This window comes from Eptatretus burgeri, chromosome 10, assembly GCF_056783735.1.
Source record: "Eptatretus burgeri isolate ZD-2024b chromosome 10, Ebu_testis_v1, whole genome shotgun sequence".
Classification (NCBI taxonomy): domain Eukaryota; kingdom Metazoa; phylum Chordata; class Myxini; order Myxiniformes; family Myxinidae; genus Eptatretus; species Eptatretus burgeri.
Genome location: NC_140970.1, coordinates 48,800,732 through 48,824,814, shown reverse-complemented (window position 1 = coordinate 48,824,814; position 24,083 = coordinate 48,800,732). Strand labels below are relative to the sequence as shown.

Genomic DNA, 24,083 nt, shown 5'->3' with positions numbered 1-24,083 from the left:
ATGCATGTGGCATCTCTGGCGGGGCATTTGTTGTGGGGGTGTCTTTTATACCCACAAAAGAAGCATTTACCAACCGGAGTAGTTGCTGAGGAGTTTGACGAGGTCTGGGTATCCGATTCCTCGGGTTTTTCTCCATCCTTAGTGTCAGGGGTGCCCTGAGGGGTTCCTTGAGTTTCCACCGTAGCGGCGTTCATTAGCAGCATCGGTGTCCCAAATGACTCAGATTGCTGCTGAGCCGTATCCATTGCTCGAGCCTGGTCGGCTACCTTTTCAAGAGTGGGTTTTGCTTTCTCCAGTAAGCGTTGCCGTATGGGGGCTGACCTGAGCCCTTGGATGAACGCCTCTCTGGTCGCTTCATTTCGGTGTTCCTCGGCGGTTACAGCCCGGAAACTGCAGTCTTTTCCCAACTGCCTCAGAGCTTGCAGGAACTGATCGATGGTCTCCCCGGCTGCTTGCTTGCGTGTGTTGAGAAGATGTCGTATGTACACCTCGTTCTTGCGCTTCACGTAGAGCGCCTGCAGCACGTCGATCGCTGCATCGTAGGTGTCACACTCCGAGAAGAGCCTGAATACACTGGGCGAGACATGATTCACAAGGGCGGCCAATTTGTCGGCTCCCTCTTCGATGATGGTCAGATAGTGTGAGAAGGAACGGAACCAATGCGACCATTTCATTTCCGAGTCAGTCGCATTTGGGTCTGCGTCGAACCTCTCCGGTTTGTAGATATTGTCCATCGTCGGTTGAGAGAGCCGAGAAAACCAAATGGAATAAATTGAAATGAAAGCGAGAGAAGAACCTTCAGAGTGTAGGCTTTATTCCATTTGATTGAAGCCGCTTCTACGGGCACATCAGGGGATACAGGTGCAGCAAGGAGTACATGTGTAGCAATGTATACATGTGCAGTAGATCACCGCAAAATAAATCAGCATAAACACGGAGTCCGGTATACTCTCAATTCTCACCATTCAACGAGCACCAAGTGGACCACCGCCGTAAATGACAATGCCCCAGGGACAATCCCCCCGACCGCGCGGAATCTTGGCTTTATCTATCCCGTGCACGAGCCGCGCGACATGTGATCGTGCGTCACGACCTTCAATTCACCACAGGGAGCAGCCGAAAGAAGAAGAAGAAGAAGAAGAAGATTCCAATGTAAGGAGTCACCATAAAGAGAACTTTGACCACATCTCTCTGCGTGGTGAATTAGAATTGAGCATTCAAGCACGCAACATGCGGATGGACAAATATGCAACAGAATGACGTTGGAAGCTCTTGGTATTAACTTTCTCATTAGGATCAAACTGGACAGTCTGAGGCAGAGTCAGTAATGAGCAGCGTAAGCAGGGAAGCACAACTCACAATTATTCCTCCGGCAAAATGTAACGAGCTGTTCAATTCTTATGACTTTTTTGACCGTGGGACGTGGGAGTGTGACACTCGCCGTCTTCAAAGAATCGTGAGGGACATGAAGCTGGATGCAAGAACCAGTCTTGCCAAGGCTGTCGTCCTCATGCAAGCAGCTCCCGTTCACACGACTCCAACAACCTCAGGCAGCTGCCGCATGAAGTTTCCTCCGGTCAGACGTCTCCCTGTTCCCGTTCCTGCAACAATTGGTTTTATCGTGACATAGATCCACTCAGCCCCATGAGCACCAACCAATCATAAGTTCCTTCCTGGCCACAAGTGTGTGTGGTTCTATAGTTTTATATGTCCAGAACCATGCAGACATTATATAATTATTCTCCACGTATATCTTGTGACTTGTATGTATCATTATCCAGATGTTCAGAGCAGTATGAGCACTCCTTGGCTTTTTTCACAAGATCTTGGCTATTCTTTGTTCACCTTGGTGTCTTGGTTTTCTATAGGTTTTCTATTGTCATCGCTTTTCCGAAACCTTGTGAATTCTTGGCTTTTTTCATTGGCTCACCTTGGCATTTATGAAAATGAGGAGTGTGTGGTACACCACTGGCTCAGAGGTGTACCACACAGAGCATCTGCTCTTAGTAAGATATAAATAAGTCTGTTGATTTCCCTCATTGAAATGTTTATGCAGCTGGCCAAAAAGAATGACTTTGATTTCCAGGATATTCAAGTTGATTCCCTTCCAGTAAACGTAGCGTATGATCCAGCCAAAAAACAAGCTGGACAAAATAAAACAGAGCGAAGTCGATGGCACGCCATCGCAAATCCCCACGCTTCCCACTGAACGCCAAGTTAAAAGATGGCGTCAACTTCCACCAGGAATGACCCAAAATCATATCTTGAGTTGAATGTTTTCCTGTTTTGACCCCTGTGACGCTGAGGCATGAACCCAGGTGTCTAATCAAAAATACCTTTAACATATTTCATGCGTCTCCCGATGTTGATTGCATACAGTATCCAAAGTTTCATTTTAAAATAGTTTTTAAAATGTGTCTGCAATTGCATTTGTTTTTTGTTTGTTTAATTTTTGGTGTTTGACCTTTTGACCCCACTCCGAGGTGTGGGACCAAAATTCACCTTCTGCCATGTGGTGATCGTCGAACTTGGAAACTATCTGCCCCCCGAGCAGTTTGTTGGTGTTCTTGTTATCGGGGTGTATTTTGTTTCCTGTATCTAATCGTACATAATTACTTTTGGGCAAAGGTGTATACATACTGCTTTGCATTCCAGGTTGAAGCGCATATGGCTCGTGCGAGTGACTGACAATTGGTCCACTCCGTATAAACAAAGGCCACTCTGGATGTTTTTTTTTATACTTCTGCCACGGAAGGTGAAGGAGGTGATGTTTTGACCCCTCTCTCTGTCTGTCTGTTTGTTACTTGCAAAATCGAAGATTTTTCAAGTATATTGGGTAATTGATTTTGGTATTGGGTAGTCGATCTTGTCTACCCTTATTATCAGTATTTCTGTCGATATGTTTGTCTGTCTGTCTATATGTATGTCTGTTCAGTCCAGTGCTCCGTCAATACAATGGGCGATTTCGATGAAACTTGGTTGGTTGGTTGGTTCATACCATGACCGAGTTGTGTGCAAATGAGAACCGTTGCTATGGACACCACCGTTGCCTAGCAACGGGACTTTGAAATTTTTGAAAAATCATAAAAAAAATTATTTTTTCAAAAATCGGGCCACGAGCGACTGTGGGCAGTACATTCAGCCATATTGTCAAAAAATTCCAGCCGGATCCTATGGAAACTGTCGGAGAAGATAGACTTTGAATGAACCCTGGTCGAAAACAATAAAACAACGAAGTTCGTTATATCTCAGAGACTATGAGTCAGATATACATGAAACTGGTATGGTAGGTTCATGGTATGTCCTAGTTATGTGTGAGAAACAACCGTTGCTATGAACGCTTTTGTCGGCTAGTAACGGCTGAAAAACGACTAAATTCGACTTGATCGACTACCCATGTCCGTCTACCGGCTTGTTCTGTCTGTCTGTCTGTCTGTCTGGACCTACAGACCACAACTTTAAACCAATCTTCACAAAACTTCACCACCTGGTCGAGTTTGTAATAAGATAGAAGCCTATTGTTTTTGAGGTCAAAAGGTCAACAACTTAGGTGAGATTTCTAAAATCCTCAATTTTCATCCGATTGACTTGAAATTTGAAGAGTATTTATATTACAGGTCAATGAATTCAACGAGCTAATTATGTTTGAGGTCAAATTTGTTTCATGGATTTTGCATGTATCGTGCTCTGCATGACGTCTTCTTCTTGTTTGTCTGTGTGTTTGTTTGTGTGCAGGATATCTCAAAAAGTTGTGGACGGATGCGGATGAAATTGTGGACATGTTGGGTGCGTGACAGGAAAGAATTGATTCTATTTTGGTGAATGGTCCCGGTCCGGATCCGACTACTAGAATTTTAAAAGTGATTCTTCACCATTGAGGGAGAGGGGTAAAACGATACATAGCACAGCAAGTTATCTCAAAAAGTTGTAGAGGGATTCGGATGAAACATGGTGGATATATTGGGTGTTTGACAAGGATGAATTGATTCGATTTTGGTGAAGATCCGAATCCGGATCTGGATATGAGAATTGTTTAATTTTTATGGTGATTCTTCACCATTGAGAGATCGGGCCAAAAACGATATCGTACTGTACAGCATGATATTTCAAAAATGTATTGGGCTCGATATGGTCTCGTGGATCAGGCATTACGTGGTGGAGCGCTCTACCGAGTGTCCTTTTAGTTTTAAATATGTTGCTTGTTTCAGCATTTTCCATTTTGCAGGTATTGCAATATTGGTGATGTGGGAGACTTCATTTTCTTTAACTGGAATAAGGACATTGGTCGACAAAGGACAAATCAAACACTGTATACAAGATTTCAACATGGTGTTAAATTTCATGTCGGAATGTCTTTTTGTAATGAAATTAGTGTTTCATTCAAATATTTTTCATACTCATTCTTAATGTAGTAATCGCTATTGCTTCCTCTCCCTGCCCCTCACTTTTTTTATAAATGGTCTAGTCTCATGAAAGAGTGAGAACACAGGCCAGGGAACAGCATGAGAAAGGGGAAATGCTAATAGCACGGCGGAGGGAGATGGTAGGCGGAGACGGACAAACAAGGGATGCAGGTCGCGATGAGTGTTCGGGGAGAACACAAGGTGTGGACAAGATGGATACATGAGCAAAATTTTGGGAGGGGGTGGGAGTGGTTTATCGGGTGTAGAAAAGATCATTGCTTTGGATGGGGGATGATCTGAGATGGTGGTGAACAGTTGTCTTGAAGACTGGGAGGGAAGAATGAGGTTGAAGAGTATGGAAGATGGTTCCACAGGTGAGAAAAGAGGGAAAAATCATAAATGAGTGGAGGTGAGCAGTGGCTCTCGAGTCTAGATTGTCAGTTTCATGAGGAAGGTGTTGCTGGTAGACTGCATGCATCCTGCAGGTACTTGTGGGTAGGGGGGGGTGCAGATCAGGGAGACGACAGAGGGTGCTTTACCAAAAATTAGGCAGTAGAAGAATGAGACCACCTACGTGTCGGCAGTGGTGAAGTGATGTGCCCTTAGACTCAGCATCACGAGAGATTCCAATGATTTTGAAAGCCTTGGTTTCCATGGCATCAAGTTCACATGAAGGGAGTTTATTCGGCTATTAAACTTACCCAATAATAAGTAAGTCCATAAAGAAATCGTTCGTGTGTGTCCAAGTGATTGCACATGGAATAGCCAGCAAACCCTCCTTCCGAAAGTTTAACATGATACTTCAACGTAAAAATCACCAACACTAAATAACTGGACTGATATAATCAAACGCACAGACTTTTTAAGTCTAATACTACACACATATTAGTGGATTCTGGTGCCTCGGTTGAAACGTAACTACTGCCCGTAGCATTGGTACAAAAATTGTTTTTTTAAAAAAAATAAAACATGGGGTGAATGTGCGTTCTGAGATTTCCTATATCAATCATTTTAGGTTCACTTTCCTTGCAGAGCTGAATCAGCACTTCATTGAACCGCATATCCTTCATTATAATAATGCCAGCTTTTATAGTCTTGGTGAACAGTACGAGAGACCGTGATGGTGGAAAAACACACCGCACCTGGCTGTGGGAAGCCCAGCCATGTGATTAACGCTTCATCTCGATCATATAGATAAACTCTCGATGCAATCTGGCAGTCGTGGCTCGAACACGTGGCTGAGAAAACATGCGCAGCTCGATGCGTTGCACTACAGTCTCTATAACCCTCGAGATTGATTGATTGTTCTCTCGATGCCACGGCTTTGTTTTGATTGTTTGCCAAATGTCATTATACATATTAAAGATAATATGACATGTCCTTCATGTGATACTTTGACAAGGCAACTTTGCCTTCAGTATGTGTTGCATGCAATGGGAAGCCATCTTTACGGACGAAAGCCGTGGCTGTTTTGGAGCAAGAGTAAAACTGGAATATATATATATATATTTTTTCTTCCACTGACTAGACAAATGTTTTCCTTACTGCCTCCATTGTTTTGTTGGGTTTTTTTTTTCTTTACACCTAGTGGTCTGTGTTCTACTCGTCTTGGGAAATCATTGTGCTGATGTTGATTGAAACTATTTAATGACTTTCTGAAGTTTTAAGGAAATAATATTTTAAAAATCTTCTACTTCAAAGTTCTGCTTTTATTTGCCTGACGCGTGACATTTTCCTCGGTCTTTTTTCTTCTTCTTTCTTTTGTTGTCAACACGTATATTTTATGTGTTTTGTATCTACTAGGCCTTTAGGCACTTTAGCCGTGCTTGTGCGCCCCTGTCCTTTTATCTTTTTGTCTGCTGAGTGATGATTTGCACTCTGCTTCCTACCTCCCAGGCAACATGGAAAAAGCGTACAAAACCACTCTCCCGAGTGCCATCGCTGTCAGATTTCATCGCTCCTGTACGCTCCTTCTCGGTGAAGAGCATTGGGCAGACACTGCGGGTAAGAGCCTTGATCTCTCGAAGATTTAAGTTGACAAAATAAATAAAATAATAATATAATAAAAAAAACAATCCTGCCAATCAATTGTAAAATATCTTCTTTTTTTTTTTAATTCGAAAATCTGCCTGCTGAATCTTGCCAGATATCTTTGCAAACCGGAGTGTTTAATAAATATTTCAAACTCCTGCCATTGTTCTTGAAAAATAGTCGGGTCAATTTATGACAAACAACCACCAAACCCACAACAAGTTGCAACAAAAGGTTTCTCAGTGGTTTTCATTCCTACTGGATATACTGATCAATAGAAAAAAAAAAGTATACCAAAATCTGACATCCGGAAATGGGTTAAAACATTCATTTTCAAGATGGCCACCACCGGGCTTTGAAATAACTAAAACAGCTATAACTTCTTCAATAATTGTGATAAAAACATAATTGTTGGTTCTGGTCCATGGTTTTGATGGATCAGCAATCCACTGGTGTCAATAAAATTTAGATCTGATCGGTATTTAACCTGAAATCCAAGATGGCGGCAAAAAATAAAGGGCATAAAATCAATAAATTGTCTTTAAAAATCAATCAATAACAGGGTGTAAAATCAATAAATAAATGGTTGAGGTTAGGGGTCTTGGAAGGATCACTTGCAAGCTGTTGCTGATGCCTTGCCAATATTTGCAGCAGCTGGCCACTACAACTACCAGAAGTCCGCTTATCTCTACGTACAAGAAATGAGTGAACTGGAGAGCAAACACCCAGATGTGTATGAGAAGTTTCAAAATGGCTTCCATGTGATCCGGCGAACAAACCAGTTTTGGGCAGGCCTCAGCTGTGATCTAGTCATCGAACAAACACCCATGAGATCACTAAAGACCACCACCGGTGGCTTGACTCATTGCAGTAAGATGACAGAGGAACACCTAGCATTGTGGACAATGTCAGCCCCCACAACATCTGAGGTCAACGTCGCCATGCAGGACTTCAATGATCTCACATACGCAACAAGCGAACAGCATGAAGAATCAACTGGTGCCAGAATTGAAAGACATGCATTCGACCTCTCGAAGATAAGCACAAAGCTGAATGCATTTTCACCTTTCTCCTCTGATCCTACATTGAGAAATATCGTAAATGGTATCGTGGCAAGCGAAGACATCAACATGCATGAATATGAAGCTGTTGGGAACAAAATCATCGAGAGAATGACTGGACAACCTGTGTTTTCCTTTCCCATCAAGAGGACAGAGAAAGCAAAGACCCTGGGAAATTCTAATTCTCTCCAGGTTGCTCCTCACAGAACCATCGACTCCAGTGTGCTCTTCCAGCGATTCCTGGTGGTATCCCAGATAGGTGATTTGTCACTTGAGGACGTGATGAGTTTTGAGCTCAGTCCATACCCTCCATCCCTCTTTGAGGACAACAAGATCTTGAGGAAGGCCCACAAACCTCAACTCGCTCAAGCCGTCAATGACCACTGTACCAAGGCACTGGCATGTGAAGGAATACCTGACACCACACCTTCAGCACACCTTAAGACTGAAAGGTGTGTTCTTGATGGTGGATCCTTGCTGCACAAGCTCAAGTGGAAGAAGGGAGATACATATGGCAAAATAGCCAGAACATACATATGCGGACTTCACAACAAAACACTATGGGACAGCAACTGTTGTCTTTGATGGATGGCTATGGTGCAAGCCCTTCGATAAAGGATAACACTCAGCAGAGATGGGGGCAAGCCAACAGCTATCAGACTGTGAACTTCACCGGAGAAACTGAATTTAACGGAGAGAGAGATGAATTCATGTGTCGGCAGTAACAAGCAACAGCTGATCACCTTAATAGGTGATCAGCTGAAGAAAGTGGGCTGCACAGTTATTCAGGCAGAAGGGGACGCTGATGTGGACATTGCCAAGACAGCCGAAAACAGCACAATTCTACATTCCACCACACTAATCCGAGAGGACACAGATTTGTTGATGCTTTTGCTCCATTACTGTATACCAGATGGAAAACCACTATATGTCAGATCAGACAACCAGTCAAGAAGCAACCTGAAAGTATATGACATCAATCGGATGAAGCATCTTCTTGGGAATAAGTTGTGCACTCAACTATTATTCCTGCACGCCTTCACAGGATGTGATTCAACATCTCGTGTGTATGGCATTGGGAAAAAAATCAGTCTTTCAGAAACCCGTGGAAGATGATCAAGGCCTCCAGTTGTGTGCAGATACATTCACTTCGAGAGGCGTCAGCCACGCTGAAATAAAGAAACTTGGCAGCCAAGCGATGGCCGTTATATTTGGTGGGGAGAGCACAAGTTCTCTGGCAGCCATGCGCGACAAGATATTCACAAAGAAGGTCGCTGCTGCTAAGTCTTTTGTTACACCTGAACGTCTTCCCCCAACGGAATCTGCCACCAAGTTTCATTGTCTCCTAGTGTACTACCAGGTCATGGTTTGGATGGGGATGGAGGGTGACCTCGATCCTCTGGACTGGGGCTGGGGACTTGAAGACAATCGATTTGTACCTATCATGACTGCTGCACCAGACACTCTTCTGAAGATGATACACTGCAACTGCACCACAGCTTGTGACACACCCCGTTGCAGCTGCAGAAAGGATGGGCTTCCGTGTACGTCTGCATGTGGATCATGCCAAGTGACGTTTTGTGACAATCCACTAAATCAAGCCTCTGAGGAACTAGAGGACAGTGATGAGGACTGAAATTGTAACCTAAACTGCCATTATGTAATGTTCACAAATAAATGTTTCAGTGGCACCAGGTGTTCAATGATTTTGGTTCAGATGGAAAATTTATTGATTTTTGCACTATTGAATTTTGCCACCATCTTGGATTTCATGTTAAATACTGATCAGATCTAAATTTTATTGACACCAGTGGATTGCTGATCCATTTAAACCATGGAGCAGAACCAACAATTGTGTTTTTATCACGATTATTGAAGAAGTTATAGCTGTTTTAGTTATTTCAAAGCTCGGTGGCGGCCATCTTGAAAATGACTGTTTTAACCCATTTCCGGATGTCAGATTTTAGTAGACTTTTTTTCTGTTGATCAGTATATCCAGTAGGAATGAAAACCACTGAAAAACCTTTTGTTGCAATATGTTGTGGGTCAGGTGGTATTTTGACCCGACTAAAAGAGAAAAATGGAATTGTCCTTCACATGAAGAAGATATCTTCTCTAATTGCCTTGAAAATGTCATTCGATCTTAAAAATGGAAACACTTGGAATTGCTTCACTATTTTCTGTTTAAGATCATTTGAAATGATAAATATTTCTACTGTACCTTCACAAATCGATCATTGGAAGCAATCAGACATTTCAGTTGATTAAATATTAACGTCTGAATTTTAGGCACAAACTGTATCATACGTATTAATTATCTATCCTGCAGCAATCGAGCATGTACAAGGTCGTGTAATTTTTGAGAAAGAAATTCTGACATCATGATATTTCTCACTGTCTATTTCCTTTTGTAACTTTTTATCTTTTTTTTTGGAAATACATTGCCGAGGCTCATGCAAGAGGTACAATTAGTACACTGAACAGATGAAGATACACCAGGACAAAAATGAACAGTTGAGAGAGGGGGGGAGACACCAACACCAGAGTTGCTGAGAATATCTTTCAATTACTACTACGACGACAACAACTACTACTACTACTACTACTTTACCAGCTCCAATTATTCCCACCTTGTTGATGGGTCGGTTGGGGAACAAGGCTTTCACTAACCAGCTGGCTTGGCCAAACGTTTGAATGAAGATTGCAAGAATTTGGAATTTGTTCAGAATGCTGGTGATAACGCACAATGGGATCTTTAATGTCCCTCTACAATCGGTGCTGCCAGATGGGTCTTCCTGCTTTATGTCCTTCCAATGGATGGGGCACAAATTTATTATTCTCTCGTAGGTAATTTATCATTTCAGATGGCGGGTTAACTCGGTGGCAAACTGAAACCTAATTTGTCTCATCTGGATTTTATTCTCGGTGGAATAGTACGTGATGAAAAATGTTGTTTTCATGCTTTGCAGATGGGGCTTTTCATTGTAGATTGCATAATGCTTTTAAAGAAAACATTAACTTGGTTATCCTTTTGCCGATCACCCGCAAACCGGTATGATCTCGCATTTTTCAAAAGTGTTTGGCCATTGTGTGCTGGTACCACGACCAAATTTCACATTCCTGCCTCCTAGTCTGCAGTGTTATTACCTTGCACGTGCGAAACGAAAAGCAGAGTTAGGCAATTGGTTCATGTCTGCCCATCTGTCTTATCAGTTTATGATCGAGGAACAGCCTATATAAATCAAATGTATTTTGAACACTCATCGGAATATGATTAGGATGACGAGTTTCTTGCTTTGCAGTAATTTGTCTCTGAATTCGACCCGATTGCACATTCGTAGAGAGGAGTGAGCTAATATTTTTACTCCGACTGCCAGGCAGGCAGACAAACAAAATTGAAAATCATTCTAAACAGGAAACTTGCTGTTTCTAAGGACTTTATGAAGAACTAATGTAACATGTTCGCTAGGGTGATGTGATACTCTGTATAAAACCTGGAATTAATGAGGTTATACGCCTTTAAACCTCTTTAAACCTTTATTAAATTGAGTTCAATACTTGAACACTGAAGAACACAAATTACCTTCGTAATTGATGATTATTGATTTGATTGATGTTAAAATGAGAAGGGCACTCGGTAGAGCGCATACCTCCGCCGCGTAATGCCTGATCCACGAGAACATATCTGGCCCAATACATTTTTGAAATATCAGTACTATATCCAGTACTATATGAAATGTGATACAGTACTATATCGTTTTTGGCCCGAGCTCTCAATGGTGAAGAATCACTTTAAAAATTTGAGTACTCTGATCCGGATTCAGATCTTCACCAAAATGGAATCAATTCAACCTTGCCACACACCCGACCTGTCCACCAAGTTTCATCCGAATCCGTCCACAACCTTTTGAGATATCGTTTTTGGCCCTATCTCTCAATGGTGAAAAATCACTTCAAAAAAAAAAAATTCTCGTCGTCAGATCCAGATCCGGATCTTCTCCAAAATCTTATCAGTTCGTCCTTGTCACACACCCAACATGTCCACACAATTTCATGTGGACCCATCAACAACTTTTTGACATATCCTATGCAAAGACAGACAGACAGACAGACAGAAAGGGGTGAAAACATAACCTCCTTCACCTTCGGTGGCGGAGGTAATAACTATGCGATTATGTCGATATGTAGCATGAGAGGGTGAAGAAGAGGCCACCGATCTGGCTTAATATATGATTCTGATTGATGCTGCATTCTATGTAAGTCACGCAAAACTTCTCGATTTAAAATTTTTTTAACAATCTTTAAAGTCATTATTATTTTTTAAATTGAAGTATATACTTGAGCATTATGTGGGGTATCATGTTATATGAACGCTCCAGTTACCCTTGCCGAAGGAGAGGGTATTGCATTTGGGTCTGTTAGTCCACACAGAACTTTAGTATTTTTCTTCACAGCTGCTTGTCGGATTAAGACAAAATTTTCACCATTGAAGTGACTACTCATGTAGAGTTTTATGGATAATTATGATGTCATAAGGTCACATGGTGTGGCAGCCAGTTTGGAAATATGGGAAAACTTTGGACCTCTATCTCTGAAACCACACCAAGGAAAAAAAAATGAAACTTGGCACATGGCACGTACTCCTCATGGGGAATTTGCGTAATTTTTATGATGTCATAGGTGCCTTTGTTATGATGTCATAATTGCATATGTAGAACGCTACATCTGATCAGTATGGAAATTTTTGAGGGTCATCTCGGGATAAAATGGTCCACAGAAAAAAATTGACGTCATCGCTCACATGAATCAGCAGCCATATTGTTTTAAAAAAAAAAATTCAAAAATCTTCCTCTGAACAGATCGAGGCAAAACTTTACACGTATGACCGCCTATCCATGAGGAACAAAAGGTTCACAAATATGACGTCATAGGTGACATGTAAAACATGGATTTACCCTAAAACCTATAAAAAAAATCATCTTCTCCAGAACGGCTGGACCGATCGAGGGGAAACGTCACACAAATATTCCCCAAGCCTTGGGGCCACCAGGGTATTCATGAATAATTGATAAGTCATGTGGTCTGGCAGCCATATTAGATTGAAGAAAAATATTAAATATTTTTTTCTCTGGTAATCACTTAATCAATCGATGTGAAACTTCACACTTGTGATCTAGTGGTGATGGAGAATATATGTTTTAAATTTCAACCTGATCAGACACATAGTCTGGCAGCCAGGATTATTTGATCTTTTAAAATCTGACTTCTTTTTGATTTATTATTTATTTATTTTTTGGTTAATGAGGCTCACTTGGCTGTGCTTGGATTGGTGTGAGCAGTGATCTTCACTATTTTTTTTTTTTAGAGGGAGGGCACTTTTGCCGATAAGATATCCGTGTGAGAGCCGCCACACTGCCTGCAGGGCTCCACCTTCACATGCTCTTCTTTGTTGTGGTTAACTGGGTTACAAGCAAAATTATTTGAATACTGCAACCATATCCTGAGTAGTTATGTTACTTTTCTGCTTTGCGTTGGAACACTCATTTGAAACCATTGGGTCAATTTGATAGCATTTATGGTGGATTATGATGGGGCGTTTTCACATTTGTGTATTATCGGCCACGCGTCGGGGGCCGCACTTTAGGCCACCAGGGTCCGTCAGTGGCTTATGGGCCGTGCAATGAAGAACAGGGGGTTTGAGGGTAGTGGAGTAGCAGCTGAAATGTGTATCATATCCAGGTTCCACCTGATGACTTCATCTTTGCTTTTTGCTTGGTCGGGTTTCTTCTGATTACTCCAATGCAGGACTGTGCCTATTTGGTTTTCTATCTGATTTGATTCGAATTCATTTTAATCCCATTCTGAATTCAATTGAATAATAAACGTCAAGGCTCACTGTCAGGGTCAGGTGTGCGATCAAAGCAGGACGTCTTGGTACCCGGTCATCACTGCCAACAGTTATAAAGTGGCAGTTCTAATTATGTCGCGAATCAATTACAGATCCCACCAGTACACGAATGTCACACAAAATACACCACACAAAACAAGTCCTGGCGAGGGTCTGCAATCTCTGATTGATTGCTCTTTTTAGGTCATCTCTACCGAGATGACCGAATAAAGCAGGTCCAAATGTCTGTCCGTACGTCCGTCAGTCAATTTTTCTTTCCGATCTTGATGAAACTTAGTATGTGGATAGAGGTCGATGAGTGTTGCACAACAATATAACTTTTGTCCGGGTTCAAGGTCAGGGTCAAGATCATGAGGTCACGTAAGTTATAAAAATCGCCGTTTTCAAACCCTATCTCGTCTGCCATTCTACAAGATATTCGGCAACTGTTTATTGATTATGATAGTAAAAAATATTATCTTTTATCTAACCGGACAGATTTTTGAATTTCCGTCCCGTTTTCCCGCCACGTAACCTGGAAGAGGGTCAAAAACACCTCCCGGTACAAAGAAAACTTTTTACTTCCGATCTTGATGAAATTTGATATGTGGGTAGAGGTCGATGAGTGATACCCAATGACATATTTTTTTCCCGGATTCGAGGTCAGGGTCAAGGTCACGAGGTCACAAAAGTTGTGAAAGTCGCCATTTCCAAAACCTATCCAGTCTGTCATTTTAGGAGATATCTGGCAACGGTTCATCGATTATGATGGTAAAAAAAATTATAGAGATGACCGTCACCCCCACACGGGGGTAATTTGTTCTTGTTTATATTTTGTTATTTGTATATTTGCTCTTTCAAATACTTGGGGAAAAGCCTGTCAAATGACGAGTGCACAAAACTCAACACAGCACAGATGATTACAATGCACACATAACATTATGGATTGCATCCAATTTTATTCTTGGCAATAAGGGAATGGGAAATGAACTGGTCGTAATGGGATACTACACATGAATGAGTCAAAACGTTAGGTGGGATTTCTTTGATGTGCTGCAGGCGTAAAGTTCATAAGACATGCACAAACAAGTGTAGCCTCGATTGCTCCCGAAATAAAAAGCATAATGCGGGCAATGTACAAGTGCAGCCTCGTTCGCTTCCGAAATAATAATAATAATAATAATAATAATAATAATAATAATAATAATAATAATAAAATTTTTAAAATCCTGGCGGTGTATAGGCACCGAATGCTGGCTTGATTGCTCGGTCGCGAAAAAAAACCCAACTCTTTTTATGTAATGAAGCCACAACATTGCTATTGCTTATGTGCATATATAATACATCGTGTTTATGTAGCTTGGATTGATTCGTGTTTATAAAGCTGAAGGAATTGTATTATAGGCCTGAAGGCTTTGAAGCCTGGGGCCTACACAAACTGTGCGCCTCAGAATGCCTGTGATGTTGATGAGCTGCAGTTTTCCGACATTTGATAATGCGGTCACTTTTGGTCTTTTTCACACTGAAGATAAAACTTGTGGGGAAGTTATGGTGATTGTTAATTTAACACTTCTGTTTGGAGCCACCCCCCCCCCCTTGCATCCTATGGATCCTATTATATCGGGTTAGAAGAAAAAAAAACAAGGACAAATGTGTCCAAGAGCCACGTCATTCCACCAGTCAATCAAGGTTTCGTCTTCACCAGAAGAAGAAGAAGAACAAGAAGAAGAAGAACAACGCGGAGCTCTCTTAGAGCCAGCGTTCGCTACGCGAGACGCGGCTAAAAATAATTGCTTTTTCCTCAAATTTTCTAAATTACACTCGACATTTAGACATCTTTATTTAGGCCATGAGTTCCGATTGTTAAATATGGAATCGGATTTCGAATATCCTCTTGGGGGAGGCGGGGGGGACAAATGAAGTCACCACAACCTCCATTGTGTGACCCTTAGTCCTCCTGTCAAGCTTTGGTGAGATTGGCTAAGTAACAACTGAATGTATTGTCAGAGAGACACCGAATTGTGTATTTTAGTATGATAGAAATTATATTTATATTTCACGAGGATACACTCACAAGTTTGGTCGACTGATTGCATCATTATACTGATGTGTGGTTCGGTTACGAATGCAGTGCACATTTAGGTTCGGCGCAGGGAATTGGCATCTCGCCGGGGTGCCGACGCACAATATAGTCTACTCATTTCAAATGGTCCCCTGGGATCTTTAATGTTCACCAGTGAATGCTCGCAGACAGGATAACTTTACTAATTGATACAAAGCTTTGAAGTGATAACTTGCCTCCTCTTTGAAAGACACTGTGGGATCTTTAACATCCACCAGCAATCAACGCCAGCAGACAGGGCCCCCCTGCTTGACACCCTTCCAGGAGGGTGCTCTCATTGATGCAAAGCCCTGTCATCAAAGCACCGGTCCACAGTATATAATCGGGTCGAGAATTGAACACAAACGAGATGGCTCAGATGCAAGTGCGCTCCCTCTGCTCCATCCTGTCGAGCAGTACTTATTATTATAAGAATAGTCCTAAAGGTTAGCGTTGAAAGATGGTTGCTTTTGCTAAGTATGACAGACTTATGGGTTGAAGTAATTAACCAATCAATCACTTATTTCTCACTCTCAAAATGACAAGGTCATGGCCATCAATGCACAACCACAAAGGTTATGTATGTCCTTTTAATGTCCACGCACAGCCCATCATTAAATTTAGTTTTGGCTCCAGTAATTGAAACCCCCAATTGCTATACTCTCCAATCGGACATCAGGGCACTTGTAACGAGTCATGAGTGTTTCGTTTACCCGAGGCAGGTCGCTAAAGTACTCCTGCACAGGTTGCTGCAGAAGCAGCCTTCAGCTGGCCAGGATTTGGCCACACAATTAGCAGATGGTAGTCTGCACTTTTAAAAATGCAATGTGAGGTGGTTAATACACGTAAGAATGTGTTGGCAGGGAGAACAGCCAGCATAATGCCGTCTGCGTAAAGACAGCATATCTTATGTTGCAACACCCTGCTTTATGAAGCACGGGGGAACATATTTGCAGTCGGATCTGATCTCTGTCGTAGATCGAAACATCAAAGGTCACAAAATTTGTTTCCCTTGCAGGAACATCCTCCAGAGTGGAAGGTTTAAATTATTATGCGCTTAAACTGATTAAAGAACCTTGTGCAGCAGGGTGTTTGGCAAATGTTGTCGTCTGAAAGGTCCATCGCAACTGTGGAGGAGAGTTTGACTTTGTCCTCAGTTGTGGCAATGTTTGAAGCAAGTGTTGTGATGTGTTAACACCCCACGGGAACCCGATAGTGCTTTTTCGTGAAACAGCTGCACCAAGCCCCGTCCTGTCCCAGAATAGTCGACCGAAGACGGGAAGATCCTGCACGCAGGCCAACCAGACGAAATTCCGCTGCATTATCACCCATCAAGTCCCAAGAGTTAGGAAACCTCCATTAATAGAAATGACATGTCGGTGCATGTGCTTGTTTGCTCAGAACTCTGTTGGGGCAGATGTCCAGGAAGCAGAGGGCCTTGGAATAACTTTTCTCGGGGGGGGGGGAACCTTTTAAGATTAGGAAGGGGTGGGGTGGACGTATTGCTTGTTTTGTAGGTTGACTTTAGGATTAAAAAAAATGTCGAGAGAATTCTTTCATTGGGGACTCTCCACATATAATTGATAGCATAATGGTCAGTCAGCTCAGAATAAGGGAGGTCAGTGTTTTGAATCCTGGTGCTGAGTCATACAAAAACTTTAAAAACTGTACATTCTGCTTCCTTGCTTGATGCTCAGAATTTAAAAAGGATAAGCTTACAACATGGACAAACAACTATCAGTTGAAATCATAGCTCAGGCCTGGAGGAGCCTAATGACCTCCTGCGTTGAAGTTCCTTGGGAGGGAACATATTGGTTTACGAAAAAATATTTTCACGAAAAAATAAGTGACCACTATATTCGTTATTGCTGTCTGTCTGTCTGTCTGTCTGTCTGTGTCTGTCTGTCCCGAGCATAGTTCCGTGGGTTTTGATCCGATCCTCATAAAATTTTGGTGGGAGGTTTATATCATGATCTAGTTGTGTTTTCCTGAGAATGGGCATGGTGCGCCCATTATGGGCAGAGCCACGCCCAAAAAACATGTGTTTTTAGGGGGTAGCCGATTTCAATTTGCAACTTCTCCTTGGGGGTTTGTTGAATCTGATAGGGGTTTCAGTATTTGGCACCTGCATAGCCCCACGGAGCTCGATTTTTCATTTTCGTCCCAAGGTCAAGGCCACAAGGTCACAAACTTGGAAAATTGCGAATTTTGACATAAAAATCATACGACCGCCCAAACTTTGAGAGCGAGGATGACAATATTTTTTTTGCATAATCTTGAGGTCATTCCCCACCTAAAGACTTGAAACCATTTTGCTCTATCTCGAACACCTTGCCCGTGGCGCCCCCTTCAAGTTTGTTTTTACGCTGATTTCATCAAAGTATGGATAATCCGAGGAGTGCAAAATGCCATATAGCCAATATGACGTTGTATTGTTCCTGGAATGTTCCAGAGGAAGTTTTGCACCAAAGGTCATAATCCTTGACCTTTGACCTTTAAAGTTCACAAAGGTCAAATTTTCAAAGTTGTGGGAATCGAACCAGGTTTTCGACCTTCTTCGACAAACTAACTCCAATAAGCTATAGTACGTATCCTGTTTCCTTATTTTAATGTCACAACATTGTTTTGTGACCTTTAAAGGTTATGCAAAGGTCAAATTTTGAAAGTTGTTGAACGAAACCGGGTTTTCGACATTTTGCAGCTAATAACCTGTCACTCGAACCACATCATGTTGATCATTTTTATAACTTGGTCAAAAATTATCACATAGTCTCATCTTGACTTCTGAAACAATCTTCATCGTCAAATACCGCTCGTGAACCATCGTCGTGAACCGACGAAAATGAAAAATCGAGCTCCGTGGGGCTATGCAGGTGCCATTGGGCTAACCAAATACCAAAACCCCTGCCAGATTTGACAAACCCCAAGGAGAAGATGGAATTTTATGTCAAAATTCACAATTTTCTAAGTTCGTGACCTTCTGACCTTGACCTTGGTACAAAAATGAAAAATCGAGCTCTGTGGGGCTATGCAGGTGCCATTGGGCTAACCAAATACCGAAACCCCTATCAGATTCAACAAACCCCCAAGGAGAAGTTGCAAATTGAAATCGGCTACCCCCAAAAAACATGTTTTTTGGGTGTGGCTCTGCCCATAATGGGCGCACCATGCCCATTCTCAGGAAAACACAACGAGATCATGATATAAACCTCCCACCAAAATTTTATCAGGATCGGATTAAAACCCACGGAGCTATGCTCGGGACAGACAGACAAGCCGGTAGGTGGACATGGGTAGTCGACTACCCAATAGAACCGGACGCGATGGGCCCATTCGATGGGGAATGACCTGAGGATTAAGCACAAGAAAATTCATGATTCTAGCTTCAAGGGTTAATACTGCAGATTGTTTTTTCGTTAAAATACCCCCACATTTAGAGGTTTTTTGGCCCTTGCTCGGCAATGGAGGGACCATAGCAACGGTTCTCACACATAACTAGGACATACCATGAACCTACCATACCAGTTTCATGTATATCTGACTCATAGTCTCTGAGATATAACGAACTTCGTTTTTTTATTGTTTTCGACCAGGGTTCATTCAAAGTCTATCTTCTCCGACAGTTTTCATAGGATCCAGCTGGAAATTTTTGACAATATGGCTGAATGTACTGCCCACAGTCGCTCGTGGCCCGATTTTTGATTTTCGAAAAAATTAATTGTTTTATGATTTTTCAAAAATTTCAAAGTCCCGTTGCAAGTCAATGGATGGGTCCATAGGAACGGTTCTCATTTGCGCACAACTAGGTCATGGTATTAACCTACTAACCAAGTTTCATCGGAATCGCCATTGTATTAGCTGAAATCGCCATTTTAAATACTGATAATAAGGGTAGAACAAATATCAAAAAAAAAAAATAATAATTTTCGACTAGATCGACTAGATCGACTATTCGACAGACAGACAGACATACAGACATACAACAATAACGAATATGGTGGTCACATTTTTTTTCGTGAACCAAAAAGATGGGACAAATTAAGTTGGGACAAGGTGCCCCACATGTGGGGCAAGATCCTCCCCTTCCACCCCTCTCCACCTCCCCCTGCCCACACATTTCATGTAACCTTCCTGGTTTTCGTTATATATTAAGTATCCTGAACATCGCCTCAAGAGGGCTGTCTCGCTGATAGTATTGCGTGAACTTTTAAATGTAAAACTGTCACCATACTATGTTGAATAAAAGGACCGAGGAGGATAGATGTAGGCCGACACGGTGTGGGAAGGGGACATCATGGCATCTTTCTTTCCAGGGCTACCTTGCTCCACCTTACTCCACTTAAGCACAGAAAAATGTTAATTGGACTGCCATGCCTATGATATACTGTATATGCATTAATATGCAAGCATAAACTGCATTAACCATTCCCATGAGGTTGTCTTGAATGAGTCGATACGTGTCATTCTGCAGAGAACCGTGAGTCTGCGATCCACTCGAAGCACTCGTCCAGTCCCGGGGCCGACGCGTCCGTCGGTTGTGCGTCGGGACAGCAAGCTGTGGAGCGAAACCTACGTGGGTCGATGCCGGCCCACACTTTCTCGCTCAGAGATACGTCGGCAAGAGGTTGGCAACAACATAAAAGCGATGACTATCGTCTCCCACTTGCTTTGACGGAATAAATCCCACGTTTATATTTTACTCCACCACATAAGTATATACTTTGGCTGTTGATAAATTCCATTGATTGTTTATTAAATGTTTGCTGCCGATGCAGGCTATTTTTGAGCTGGCCCAAGGTGAGAAAGACATCATTGAAGATCTCCTGTTAGCCAAGAAGGTCAGTTCATAGTGAATATCCTTCATGCTTACATACGTCACCATCACCGATAATAAAAGAGCTTCGGTGGTGAGGAGAAGAGGTGCAAGTTTTCTTGATGTAAAACCAATCTCGCTGCTGTTGTTTGCACTATTAACTGCACACAACCTTATGTGGTAACAGAGGCGATTTCCCTTAAAATACCGGATACGTCTTTCAGGATTTTAAACTGGTGACCGAGTGAAAGCTCTGGAAGGAGCTGAGTTAGACGAAATATCAGGAGAGATGCAATAAAAACTTTTACTGCAGCGCAATGGCCTCAAATTGCATTGAATAGAACAGAATGGACCAGGTTGAAGGAGATCTTCATCCTGCAGCGGATTAAATGGGGCTGGTAAAATCAAATCCCAACAAAATTTCTTCTTTCACCGAATTCTGAACCAATTTTCATTTGTAAGGATCATGAATAACGAATTGATGTCAGTCCTCTGCTTATGTGTGAGGTGATGCAAGGAAAAACTAGAAGCACCCACTGGACACGTGCATGCACGGAAGTAAGCCGAGACCGTTGGAGTTGGACTGAGATGTGTGAACAGTCCGTCTTCATCAAGGTTAAGCGCATTGTGCCGATCGGGATTTACCTCATTTTTTAATGTTTTCTTAATTTTATTTTTTTTCATTGCATTGATTTACTGTATGTTCCCTATCCTGATTTATTTAAACCTGTTTTGTTGTTTTGCCCTTTTTAAAACCTATTAAACCTGGTTTGTTTCAAATCATTATTGCTGTGAATTTTGAGTCATGAAATTGCCCTCCAGCAAAACCGTGCCAGTTCGCCGAACCCAGCGCATAGCAATGTTAGTTAATCGTAATTGCATTGCAGAGTCACCGTGTGTGCGTAGAACAGCTCTGCTTGGCTTGGCAGTTGAACTCCGGCAATCCAGCATCGCCTGTAATGCAGGGACCTGCAGAACATCCACACAATGTAAAATATCAGGCCTCCAACTCTTCCCCCACCCCTGCCCCATCACAAACCCCAAGTCTGCCTCCCAACCCCAAGTCCTCACCCTCCTCTTCCAAACCCTGAAACATCAATCTCCTCAACCCCCAAGCTTCAGCCTTAGGTCAGGTCAGGTATGGGAGCATGTGCCAGAGCAGCGCATCGTTGTGTCCACTTTCCGTCGGTACTCCAGGGGCCTCCGTCTGGCCATCCCCCAGGCAGATGCCTGGCCCATCCCCATCTCCTTGAGATGTCGATCAACCTGCTGCAACCACGAGGCAGGTGGTCGGCCCATTGGCCTCCTCCACTCACGAGACTCCCTCGCTGAGAGAATCTGGTGAGCAGGATCAGCGTCAGGAAAACGAGCCACATGTCCATACAGCCGCAGCTGAGGCTCACGGACTATGCAGGTAACAAATCTCATTTGAGTCTCTCTCAGCAACCGCTCATTGGACACAAAGTCCGAACAGCGATAGCCAAGGATTCTCCGAAGAGAACTGGTACCAAAGGAATGGAGTCTCCATCTCAGATCCCTGGTCAGAGTCCAAGTCTCACATCCATAGAGCAAGACTGGAAGCACCAAGGATCTAAAGACTCAGACTTTCGTCCTCCCGCACAGGTATCGGCAGCACCACACCCCATGATCCAGTGAATCCATGACTCCCCAGGCCCGACCCAGACGTCTATTGACCTCTGACTCACAGCCAGCAGAGCCATGAATATCACTGCCAAGGTAAGTGAATCTCTCCACGACCTCAACATCCTCACCACAAACAGGCACAGACAGGACAGCAGCATCCAAGATGTCTTTGAAAGCCTGGATCTTAGTTTTGACCCAGGAAACCTGTAATCGCAGCGGCTCATATTCCTCATTCAGCACCTCGAGGGCCCCCAAAAGGAGATCTAAAGTCTCCGCAAAGATGACTGCATCATCTATGAAATCAAGGTCAGAGATCTTGACATTCCCAAACAATGCACCGCAGCTTGATCTCTCCGACATCCTCCCGAGAATCCAGTCCATACAAGTGCTGAAAAGTGTGTGGGGCCAGTACACACCCCTGACGAACTCCAGTAACAACTGGAAATAAGTCAGAGATGGTGTCACCACATCTCACAGCACTCTCAGTACCAGAGTAGAGTTCAGACATCAGATAGTTTTTGGTGGCACCCCACGAAGACCAATTATCCTCTAGAGGGCATCCCAATTCACTGAATCGAATGCTTTACAGAGATCAATATAAGCTGCAAGCAACCCCTGCCGAAACTCTCGCCTGCGTTCGGTGAGGACCCGAAGAGCAAGGATACAGTCAATCGTTGACCTCTTTGGTGTAAAGCCTGACTGCTCTGGACGCTGGTGCTCAAGCAGATGCTGGTGAACCCTATCAAGAATTATCCAAGCAAAGACCTTGCCCGGCACTGACAGCAGCGTCACCCCTCGGTAGTTGTTGCAGTCTTGGTGATCACCCTTCCCTTTCCAGAGAGGGACAACAAGGCCCCTCTTCCAGTCAGTTGGGATGATGCCTGTGTTCCAGATAGAGCACAGAACTGCATGCAACGACACGAGTGCAGCATTTCCACCAGCCTTGAGAAGTTCAGCATGGATGCCACAGGTCCCTGGAGCTTTACCCCATTTCAACCGGTTCACCGCAGCCTATGTTTCCACAAGCAAAGGTGGATCACAGTTGATTGGAGGGTCAGCAACAGGGATTGTAACACCCCTGACGTCTAACAAAACAGCTGGTGGATCAGCCTGGTACAACCGCTCGAAGTAACTGGCCCAGCGGGCCTTCACTTTGGACTCCTCTGTCCAGAGCCAACCACCCTCTGCTCAAACTGCGGTACACCGAGGGATGGGCTTAGATGAACACAATGCGCGAATTCCCCTGTAAGCAGGACGAGAATCACTTGACCACAGGTGATGCTCTACCTCCTCACAGATTCCTCGTACATAGGCCTCTTTGTCCACCCTTAGAGCACGTACAGTTTTACGCCTCAGCTCCCTGAACAGCTCAGCTCTGCCATTCAGCCTGGCCCTGCGACTCTGGTCAATGGTATCCAGTGTCCCTTGAGAGACAAAATTCTTTTTTGCCCTTTGGTGAGTTCCAAGACATCTACCGGCAACATCAAGGACAGTGGTCTTGAAGGCACTCCACAACTCTTCAGGACCCCCCAAAGCACCCAGACCCCCCAAATCTCCACTCAGCTTGTTCGCAAACTCCTCAGCTACCCTCTCATCCTTGAGCTTGCCACCATCCAGCCTTGGCTGAGATGGTACCATTCTCCTGGATTTAAGGTGCAACTTAGCAGTTGCTACAACAAGCCGGTGGTCAGTATTGAGGAACTGAGCACTCCGGCATACCCTGCAGTTCTGGATCATCCTCCAGCGACCATCAACGAGGACATGGTCAATCTCCTTTGCCACACTGCCAGCGTTGGAATACCAAGTCCAGCGATGAGCCTGTGGGCACTGAAACTATGAACCAGCCACCCTAAGTCCATGACTTCTTGCAAAGTCAAGGAACTTGGTGCTATTCAGGTTCCCAGTTCCTGACCCATGGGGTCCAACACATGTCTCATAGCCATCCCTATCAGTTCCATTTGATGCATTGAAATCCCCCAAGACTAGAGGTGTATCTCGTCTGGGGCACTGATCAACCAGAGACTCGAGCGTGGTGTTGAATGTGTCCTTCACGGTGAGATCACTCGCCTCAGTCGGAGCATATACAGAGACCAGGGAAACGACACCCAAGGAGTGACGAATCCTTGGTCTCATAATACGCTCG

General features: G+C 43.3%; 1 protein-coding gene across 1 annotated transcript in view; it reads left to right on the top strand.

Annotated features, from left to right (window-relative positions):
• LOC147018511 (rho guanine nucleotide exchange factor 3-like) overlaps positions 1–24,083 on the top strand; it is an 84,304-nt gene that overhangs the window by 24,922 nt on the left and 35,299 nt on the right. Inside the window, exons 3-5 of the mRNA XM_085898218.1 lie at positions 6,300–6,407; positions 19,955–20,107; positions 20,259–20,321. Coding sequence (XP_085754344.1) covers positions 6,300–6,407; positions 19,955–20,107; positions 20,259–20,321 — 324 coding nt within the window. The remainder of the gene's footprint in view (positions 1–6,299; positions 6,408–19,954; positions 20,108–20,258; positions 20,322–24,083) is intronic.